This window comes from Myripristis murdjan, chromosome 18, assembly GCF_902150065.1.
Source record: "Myripristis murdjan chromosome 18, fMyrMur1.1, whole genome shotgun sequence".
Lineage (NCBI taxonomy): Eukaryota > Metazoa > Chordata > Actinopteri > Holocentriformes > Holocentridae > Myripristis > Myripristis murdjan.
Genome location: NC_043997.1, coordinates 11,088,357 through 11,099,587, shown reverse-complemented (window position 1 = coordinate 11,099,587; position 11,231 = coordinate 11,088,357). Strand labels below are relative to the sequence as shown.

The window sequence follows — 11,231 nt, the reverse complement described above, 5'->3', positions numbered from 1 at the left end:
CCGTCGCCATGCTAGGGAAAAAAATGACTCCAGTCTGGCCTGTCAAAAGGGAGCAATGTTCACAAATGCAGTGGGACTCAATGGCTTACGCAGTTATTTAAAAAAAAAAAAAAAAAAAAAAAGAAATTGATAACTGTGTGCACAAACTGACATAGGTATTGCTGTTTTGCAAGTATGATTGAAAATTTCCCATTCATAAACTTAACATTTTTGGACTCTGAACCACCAAAATGAGGCTGAAGTCACTGGATAGTTGAATTTATTAATTAATTGTATTCATTAATTTCTCACAGTTTATTTTAATAGCCATGTAATATTTCCATAGCCGTGTGAGATGCCACCACAATGCCATGAATACAAAAAGGCAATTAAAAGGATGTCTGCAACAACAGAGGTGTGACAAAATTGCCAAAGGATCTAAGATGAAAAACATGCAAATATGACCTCCTGCTGGTGATCATCAGAAGGTAAACAAAGAAGAATATTATGTAATTTCACACCCATTGGTTGAACTTAATTTCTTTAGACAGTGGAATATTTTGATGTGTGACTTCAGGTCTTCTTCTGTTGTTCTCTGGCAGCGCTCTGCTGGATCCCGACCCAAAAGTGGTTTCTGTGAACCCACCAATCGCCAGGTCTGAGAGGAGCCGCCCTTCATGGTCATACCACTACCAGTCGCCGCTGCCACTGGATTGTTGTGGTGCATAGCAGTGTGGTACTCCGGTATATAATTCTCTTTCAAGTAAATTAGACGTTAAGTCAGGTTTAAAATAGTGCATATTCCAAAATGTGTGCTGCGTGCTTTAAACTGAATGTAAGATCTTGTCCTTAAAGCTTCAGTGCATTTTAGAGACACTCACTGCCAGTGTGGAAAGTTGGGAGCATAATTACGCTTATCTTAAACAGTAAGGGAAACACATGATGGTCCAAGCAGCAGGATCTTTCATTCATACTACCTTCAAATCTATATAAACATCACATTATCAGTAATTCATAGGGCAGGGACCTCATGCTACAACATGTATCATGACGCATGGGCCACGTTATGATTTGTATTATGTAATATTGCAATTTTTGATTGGAAATGTATAAATAAGGCAGAATGAGTAAGATTTCCCTAAAAAACAATGTTTAGACTCATGAAAAATAATCCCTCTCAATCATCACTTATGAGCCACTAGAAGTGTGTGTTGGTGTGCGTGTCTGCAGAGAACCTACCCTCTGCCTGGATTTTCTTGTTTTGAGCTCGGGACTCTTCTGGGTGTTGACCTTTTGGCAGTGGGTGTGTAGTTCACAGCCAATCACAGTGCACAGTGACAGAATGATAGCACGGCATCCAACAGGAAGCTACGAAAATCGAGGAACGCTTTCACCTGCTGGCAACCACTGTAGGAGAGGATGATGATGAAAAGCAATGCGGTATTGGCCTGTTTTCTGTTGGACAGGTAGGTGCCAGTGGGCCAATTTTTTTTCCCTAGGACAGTGACGTTATATTTTGGGTAGTCGTTGCATTCCGTCACCATCCTAGGAAACGAAAAATCAGTTTACTAGGAACAATCTGTTGTTGGTTACCTTAGCTGGGGGGAGGGGCCAACCTTGAATACTGGGCATACAAACCACAATCGTCAAATCCTACTCGTTCTACCTTTAAAATACAGCTAAATACAAAACACCCTGGATAGACAATGCATGGTGACACGTCAACTCAAAACACTCCAAAAATTTTATTTATTAATTTTAATGATCAGTTTATTACAGCAGAATTAGCACAATGCACTTACTTAACATGGGGCACTTAAAGGTATGTGAAAATGAAGTACATCAATGATACAAATTGTTAAAAGGTGCTGCAAAAAAATCAATACTTAGCAGCAAAATATATTGCAATATATATGAAACTCTGCTGTATCCATTTTTTGCACAGTTATATTAAGTGCACAACAAATCATCCAGTTAATAAACCCAAATTCACCCGAATCTCACAAAATTGGAGCCAGAATGACTGATAATTTATTTTTGAATTGAAAATTGCATTGAATTCTGTCATATATTCCACAGGCAGAATCAGAAGCTGCAGTTCCTTACTCAAGCCGTTGGTGCTTTCAAAGCGAACTGGAAATGATTACACGTAATTTTTGCTCTGATCTGTATCTGATGTTCTGGAGGCCCGGAGGCACACAAACAAACACAAACAGCTCTGCACGGAGTCAAACTGTGTATCCATGGTGAGACAGACATGCTGTAGTGTACACACACACACACACACACACACACACACACACAAACATACACATAATCAAAAGAGTCATATCTGTGGGAATAACCGACGTATTCATAACAATGCACAAATTCACAAAAAATAAAGAGACACAGATGCGTAGACATGAACTCACTTCCACACCCACGCACACAAACACACACACACAAATACAAACACACACACCGTCACAGACACACAAACTTGGAAGTCCCAGGGCAGTTTCATCAAAGGAAATCACCCGGAAACGTCCGTTCTCATGGGGAACTCAGTCTGCTGGGTTTTACCGGCTGCACCATGTAATGATCACCAAAGCACCGCACAGTCCAGACAGTGAAGGATATTACCAGGATTTTAATAACTTTACAAAACAGACACAAGGCTCACATCAATGCCAACTGCAGTGTAACCCTATAAAGCCTGAACTATGAAAGAATTGGCAGAAAATTCCAATTTTTTGAAATTGAACCCTTTAACTTATTTAACCCTATAACAATATATATAAAACATATATAAAAAAAATATGTTATTACTTCTTATTACTCCTTTTCTGATGTATGATATATGATATGTACTTGAAGTGCCAATGGTATGGTCCAGGGTGAACAGGGGAAGTGTTCAAAGGTATACAACAGTATTTTGGTCAAGTATTGATTAAACTGAAAATGAAAAACGGAATTGAAAATGTGTATCATATCTGATGCAAATGGCTTTATAGGGTTAATTCCCAATGACATGTATTTTAACTTACTGAACTTGTTTTGAGCAAGGCAATAAACCTCCACTTGATCCAGCTAACAGTAATAGGACTGTGTGTGCGCTGGGCAACTCCCACGTATGAATGTAAATAACTGCATGGCTGTCAGACATATAGGGGGTCCTGAAAAGACCATTGATGGTCAGAAACCCTCTCGTAACAAATAAGTGTTAAGAAGAAGCTTTCGGTTAACATATAGAGCTCATTTTTGCCTGCTAATGTCCCAGGAGCCCGACTGGCCCCTCTAGACAGCAGGGGCACTGTATTTGATGAAGTGTAATTAGGGGAGACCTAATGGCTGAGGGAGGGATCCTCATTATGACTGCATGTCAACCATGCAAATGATCCCTGTGTATACAAGTGTATACTGCCTGTTTTGGGGCAAAGTTGTAGATGCCACATAAACTTAGTAGACCCCCACTTCAGAGATAATTTCATGTACATTTATACACATAGATAGATACATACATACATAGGTATATGTGAGCAATAGCGAATGTGTTAAAACCACATTTTGCCATTGTACACTGTAATGTCTTTTAAATAGTATTTATTGCCTTTTAACTTGTAGTACATACATTTTCCACTGTCCATAATCATCATTGTCTCTGCTACTGAATTTTCATGTCATGTTCTTTTTTCAACCCATCACTGACTTTGTCCTTACAAATGCACAATGCTTTGTTCAACTCTAAGGAACTTCATTTTAAATTCTAATGGAGACCCCAGGCTTCCCAAACATACTACATATGTCCTGCTGAACTACAGGGAAATATATATAAAATGATGTACAGGACAGATAAATGTTTTCTATTTGATGTGATGCTGTAGCCATAAAACAATGGAATTTTGGGTTTGAATATTTCACTATATATAAGTGTGACATAGTTTCAATGAAGCGTTGTAATCAGCAGATACAGAATTTGGATTTGACATTGTTGTACATTACGTTTTTTTTTTTTTTTTTTTTTTTTTAAACTTTGAAGCTACTTAAGAGGAAAATCAAGGAGTTAAAATAGTTTTAACTCAGCATATGGTTCCTTCAGATCAGCAACAAAATATTGAAGCAATAATAAACAGAGATTTGCACTGTCACCTTCTGCCATATATGCATGGGAAGTCAGGTGGGTCTTGTAAACAAGTGTGTCAGTTTATAACGTGATACTCAACATGTGTCATCATGTCAACACGCAGCATCCTGTACGTGTTCGTGTTCATTTAGTGGTGATTATAATTATTCTGAAGTACAGCTGTAAATACACATGTTGCTGCAAGGTTGTATGTAATGTGAAAGTGATGCAGGGTAAACCTTGCAGAAAGAGGTCATTATATGCTCACAGGGGGGAGGAGGAGGAGGAGGAGGCAAGAAGAAGCAGGAGGGAAGAGAAAGATCATCAGAGGCTGATAGAGCGGTTTGTGTATACACAAGCAGCAATACAAACAGGAGATGCTGGCTCGATAAGGAAATTAAGGGAAAGGGTGCAACTCAAATAAACCGAGACTGATGCACCAACTGTTCAAATGGGAGAGAGACAGAGAGAGAGAGGGAGAGAGAGAGAGAGAGAGAGAGAGAGAGAGAGAGAGAGAGAGAGAGAGAGAGAGAGAGAGAGAGATGAAAGAGGGGGGATAGCCACAGAAGCAGGCCAGTTGTGCTGCAGAGAACGTTCCCTGGATTTCCCCAGCCGATTTGGATTCAAGACTAAATGCAACTGATCAAGAATTAATGAAAACAGGATGAAAAGTTTTCTCTTCAAACGACTTTCAACAGGGTCCTGATGCACCGGCAGGACAACAGCCAACTTTTGGATCTTGGATTAAAGCCTCCGTTTCTGACAACTTTGTGCAACCTGACTTTTTAGATGTGAGGGACAAACGCTACACCCAACGCAATTACAGGTTATGAGACAGTGAGAACACCCAGAGGTGGTGCAGAGGTTATGGCTTGATTGTGTAGAGCTATGAGCTGTGGTCAACGAGCAAGGCAGAGCATCCAAGAGACATTCAGATCAACACACAGTCTGACGGCACAGTGAGAGCCACCGATGAGAGGGAATGAAGTTTAGCTGCTGAAAGGATCAAAAGGCAACAGTTTCAGAATAAGCTGTTTATCTCATAACAAAGAAGTGTTTTCTGATATGAGGAATGACTGCATGATCACTTTCTTCAAGAAGATAGTGCTACTGAACAGCCACAGATCACTTTTCTTGATTCAAGGACGACTCTGACAGAAGATGAAGGAGTCCGACCAAACCAAGGATTCGCCCCTCACCTGGGATTTCGAACAATCTTGGGCTTCGTTCCCTAAACTCGCTCAGCGTCTCCACCTCAACACCTTGGATTTCACAGACCTCTGGGATGAGGAAGACCTGGGATTAGACAGTGCAGAGGAAGATGGATCCAGTTCCTCCAATGAAACGTCGGGATGTCCTCAAGCTCCTCCGGCCCCTCCAGCCCCTCCACCCCTGCCTCCACCCACCCCTCCCCTTGCCCCACCCTTACCCTCTGCCTCCCCAAAGTCCACGACCATTAAAGGTCGCACTTTGAAGCTTCACTGGAGGGAACTGCACAATTTGCCCCCCTTGCCCAAGGTGACCCGCTTTGGGGCGCAGACTATTTGGGCTGGACTGGAGCCGGTCCACCTGGATACAAACCGACTGGAGTACCTGTTTGAGTCCAAAGGCAACAGCTCCACCTGTAATGTGGTTGGTGGGTGGCGGGTAAGAGCTACGAGACAGGACAATGCCTCAGACACAGCAGCAATCAATCTGCTTCTGGGCGATTTGGCATGGATAGACAATATGTCTCGATACTGCTGTCTTTTAACCATTGTTATAGATGCATCTCTTTCTCTCTCTAATACAATACAATGCAGATTTATGAACCAACCATAGGCTATGTAAGAGCTGGCAGTTGTCAATCATGGAAAAAGTTTACTAAACTGTTTTTCAGATAGTTCGCTTCTATAAAATCTGGTGCTCATATTGTCCTTTCTTGTACCTAGTAGTAGGCAAAGGCAAATCCTAAAATGTCAAAACATATGACAAAGGCATGCCTTCCGTTAGGATGTTAGTCTGTCATTAATTGTTTGCCTTGTGATCTGTGTGCTCCAGTTTTTCTATTTACTTCACAAATCCTAAAATGCATCCTATCCTAAACATTACCTGACCCACTGTCTCGATTTTAAACTGACTCTCTATCTCACCTGCCTTCCTGTTTGTTTTCTATGGTTCTTCTTCTATCCCAACAACACAGAAGCAGCAGCCGACAGTCTCGGTGTTAGGTGTGAAGCGGAGTAACATCATCACCATCGCCCTGAGCAGCCTTCCTCCTCCACGCCTCCTCCCTGCTGCTATCTACAGCATGGACGGCAGCGTGCTGGACAGGGAGGACGTTCAGGTACAGCGCCAAGGGTCATGTCCTTCAAAAGTTGGATCTCAGCATTTGATTGACTTCTAGGTCTTTTTTTTTTTATTGGATGAGCAACCTGCTGCCCTTGGTGTTTCCTTATTGAGACAGTGTGAAACCTGAGAGGGGTGCAGAATGGGAGAAACACCGCAGAGAAGGTCCTGATGAGATTTGGTCCTATACTTACAAGGATTTATTAAAGCAGGGGTTCTCAAAGTTTTGATGACTGAGGACCAGTTCAGGGACCCAACATGGGATTGAGGGCCCCCCCAGAAAAAATATGGAACACAAAATAATTCCAACATTTTTTCTTTAATAGCCTATTTTAGACTAAAAGTCATTGCAATTGTGAATCATGAGAGAAATGCATGTTGTGTGTTCTAGAGGAGAAAAATCCCGTTTGTCCATATTTGTAGATGTTTTAAAGACAAAAGTGCATGTCCACAATTTATGCTTTGGAAATGGTTTGCAGCCAGTAGTGTAAAATAAACACAATTTGTAGTTAATGAGTCTAAAACAGATTTGTGAAAACTGTCTGCTGGGCATCTCAGCATCTTTGAAAACTCATGAGATGCCTATTCGCCATGCAGCCATTCATAACTTGGCAGTTTAGCACAAAGCAAAGTGTGTGATGTAGGTTGGTTTTAAGCTGCAGGCCTATGAGAACTGGACCAAATATAACACATGCATATCATCGTGTCACCTTACCTCACTGCGGGCCACCAGAAACGTTTCCAAGGGCTGCCACTGGCCAGCAGGCCGCACATTGAGACTGCTTGTATTAGGGGCACCATAATCAGTCTCTCAAATAGTTTTTACATTGTAAAATTTGATTCAGCATCTTTATTTTGAAGTTGTCTGTCTGTATCTTTGCCTTTCTTCCTGTCTTTCTCACATTTTCTATGTCTTCCCACTGCAACAGCGGCTTCAGTCGCTGGTCCCAAGTGAGGAGGAACTTCGTCTGATCCAGGAAGCCAAGGCCCAGTCCCCTCGCTCCCCTCTGGCCCCGGCCGAGCTCTGCCTCCTCACTTTGGGAGAAATCCCCCACCTGAGCTCCAGGCTTCAGCTCTGGGCCTTTGCTCTGGACTATGACACTTTAGAGAGGGTGAGTGAATGTGGAGACGAAAACTGTTTTTGCAGTGACTTAAGTACCACACTATTACATTTTCGTATTTGCATGCAGTTTCCAACTCTCTAACTTATATATTAAAATACTGATTAAATGTGTAACTGGTTCATAAAACCTTTTACTTTTAGTGTTTTAAACACCAAAGAGTCAGGTAGGAAAAGAGGATGCAACTAAGCCAACTAAGCCGAAACCTTATACACATATTGTGCATTGTTATCAGGAAAAGCAAATCCATCTCTTTCATAAATGACATGGGATACAGTTCTGTATCAAAATGTTGAACACACCACAATATTGCTGAGATCTTTTCAAATGAACTGCTCAGACAAATAAACATCATAGACTCTTATTAGTAGAAGAAAAAATAAAAATAACACAGATCTCACGGATCTCCTCCTTGGTGTGAATCATGTCTTTGTCTTCTTACCAGGAGATCGCTGAACCTCTCTTCCACCTGAAGTTGGCCATGGAACAGCTGGCAGCCAGTCAGACCTTCAGATATATTCTTGCTACAGTTTTAGCTATTGGTAACTTTCTGAATGGATGTAAGGTGAGCTCACTGTGGTCCTATTAACCTTCTTTAATCCGTCTTTTATGCTTCTTGGCAGTGTTTTTGTGAATATCTATTTCTTTTTGCCAAACACCTGAAAACATATATACTAACACACAACTAACACATGTTAATATGCCAAGGCCCGTGGATTTGAGCTGAGTTACCTGGGGAAGCTGTCCCAGGTGAGGGATACACACTCTCGCCAGCCCCTGCTGCACCACGTCTGTGTCCTGCTGCTGCAGCTCTACCCACAATCCTCAGACCTCTACTCTGACATCACCGCTGTCACCAAAGCAAGCAAGGTGTGTGCTTTCATCTGCGGGCTGGTCGAAAATGTGCCGTTTTAACTGGTTCAAAAGAATGAGGTCTGCACACTGCTAAGCGCCCAACAAAAAAATTTTAGTTTTTATTGCGTCAAAAAAGAGAATTTAATAATTTAATAACAACAACAAAAACAACAACAACAACAACAGCAATAATAATAATAATAATAATAATAATAATAATAATAATAGTTATTATTGTCATTATTGTTATTTTTTGTTTTTGTTTTGCATTTTTAATTTTTAATTTTTAATTTTTTTTTTTGTTTGTTTTTTGCACCAGAATAATTTTTCCTGGCTGTGTGCACACTGATGTTTTCATTGGTTGAAATTTTTGTTCACGCCTATTGGTTCAACATGATATTACCAGTGATGCATCTGTTTCCGGCATGTAGAATTAAATGGGATTTTGATACCAAAAATACACTAAACCAATAAATAGATTCTTAGCATTTTTTTGGCATTTATTGTTAAATCGGTGCATATTCTTGCATGGAAAATTAGTTAACAAGTTGAAGTCAATTTTCATTTTATTGTGACTTTAAGGCAAAGACCAAAGCATAATAATTGCACAGGGACTGACTAATGAATAGAAATTTGAAAACCATTTAATATCCAAGATTTTTCAGACAACATCACTTTCAAAAGGTGTTTCTGAGGCTGCAGTTTATCTGTCCTGTCTCTGCAGTGCGACTACTCCTTAGTCCAGTCCAACCACACCCAGCTTGAGGCTCTGTGCAAAGCATCATGGGAGCAGCTGCAGGTACTGGAGCGGGCGGAGGAGAAGAGGAAAGGAGGAAAGGGTGACAGGAGACGAGGTGGAGAGGACAAGGCCTCGGCCCCGGAAGGCTCCCTGCGCCACACACTGCCCAAGTTCCTGAAGGAGTGTGAGGGCCGGCTGAAGGTCCTAAGGGCTGTCCATCGTCGAGTTATCAACAGGTGGATCTTCTAGAAATCGCATTAATTATGTCCTAGATATAACAGCTGATTACATCCAGAACATTATGAAAGTCTAATGTAATGCCAAGGCGCCTATAATAATAGCAATAATAATTTAAAGTGATAATCTGTGAGCTTGTTTTTGTAGTTGTGGTGGTTTCATTTTCATTGAAACAACATGGTCAGTTTTTTTCTGATTTTCTGCTTATGGAGCTTGACTTTCTGTAGGTGGCGCTCTTGTCTTTGTCTGCTTAGCCGTGGTGGCCGCTGTTCATGCTAACGGCCCAGTCCTTCCTCTGTTTATTCCCAATAAAATCCAAAATACCTCACCTCCTATTGCCTATGCATCAGTAGATTTTCCCATAAACAAGACAATATGTCATGTTACATATGTCATGTTTAGTGTAGTTTAGTTTAATCCTTCATCTAAAGCTTCATCTAAGCTTCACAAACCGGCATAAAAGGTCACACATAAGGGTAGTATTATTATATACATGCATGTCCACATTTAAGGCCTTCCATGTATTTCATTAACTTTGACTTTTTCTTTCTCCAGGTTTCACTCCTTCCTGTTGTTCCTAGGCTACTCCAAAGCCATGGTGAGAGACACAAAGGCTGAGGACTTCTGCAAAACCGTTAGTAACTTTTCTCTGGAGTACAGGGCCACGCGGCAGGCCATCCTGCAGCAGAGGGAGCGGGAGAGGGAACGACAGAAAGGTGGAGAGGAGAGCCCGGGCCCCGGCACCCCTGGAGCCCGAAGGAAACGCCAGCAGACTCCATCTCAGGTAGGGAGATGTACCAGATTTACCAGCGCGCAGGATTTGATGTTGTAATCCTGTGTGGCACGTGATAATAATCCATGGAAACCCAATTTACTTGTCAAAATAGTGATGCACTAACCCAGAAATTGTGACTATAGATATTGTAGATACTGCTGAAGATTGAAGTGCCACTCTGGATAGCGTATACACAGTGTTTTCAATAGTGATGTGATTTCAAAATAAATGCAGTAATTTATCTGTTGATTCCCCAGGAGAGTGACGAGCAGTGCAGGCTGGAGGAAGTGCTGAGGACACCTGAGTCCACCTCAAGACTGGATCTGACTCTGCCCCGAAACCGCAGGAGGATGGCCGACATCCAAGGTACAATCCATACACACACACACAGACACACACACACACACACACACACTTGAATGCACCTGGAAGAACACAGACTCTGCCTTTGTGTCTTTGTTTCTCTCCCTCTTTATTTTGTTCTCTTTCTACTCGTTTATCTGTTAAACACAGACTTTTCTTCTCATGATGAACTAAACCCATGTTTGTTCATATTGCAGGTGCATTCTCACGGAAGTTGCAGTGGTGACTCTGACCACACACCCTGTTTCATCAAAGCCATTCATTCACAAATGCATAACGCTCTAACAAGATTATTTGTGATTTTTTTTTCTTACACTGTTGTTATTCTTAAGTTTACTGGTAGAAAAAAGATATTTGTATTACATGCTTTTTGATTTCTAATTATTTTAAATGTGTAGATGCAATAAAGAAAACAGTTTGGTGGTTTGTGTGTATGCGTGTACGTGCCTTAATAAAATATCAGTAGAATATTTACACAGGGGCTTACAGTGTTTCACTTGTAATTATGAGTTTATTGTGACCTCATCATCACACTTTATGGTATTTTATTTCCTGCACATAATGTCATTATAGTTCACTGTTCAAACAGGATATTGTGTCCTTATAGTTTTGTTGTGGTATGTGTTGCCAGTAGAATTGTTCTCCTTCTTTCATTTATTATGGTAAACATATAAAAAAACAATAATCAATTAAGGAGGCATCAATGGACATGCATGCAAGGACAAAAAA

The 11,231-nt window shown here is 41.0% G+C and overlaps 1 protein-coding gene across 1 annotated transcript; it reads left to right on the top strand.

Moving 5' to 3' along the window:
• The first annotated feature begins 4,653 nt into the window (after positions 1-4,653).
• On the top strand, positions 4,654-10,818 carry LOC115376579 (FH1/FH2 domain-containing protein 1). The gene is made up of 9 exons (XM_030076255.1): positions 4,654-5,731; positions 6,267-6,410; positions 7,342-7,524; positions 7,979-8,098; positions 8,242-8,403; positions 9,113-9,363; positions 9,920-10,148; positions 10,397-10,505; positions 10,700-10,818. Exons 1-9 carry the CDS (start codon positions 5,246-5,248, stop codon positions 10,726-10,728), a joined length of 1,713 nt encoding a protein of 570 aa, XP_029932115.1. The 5' UTR covers positions 4,654-5,245; the 3' UTR covers positions 10,729-10,818.
• The last annotated feature ends 413 nt before the right edge of the window (positions 10,819-11,231 follow it).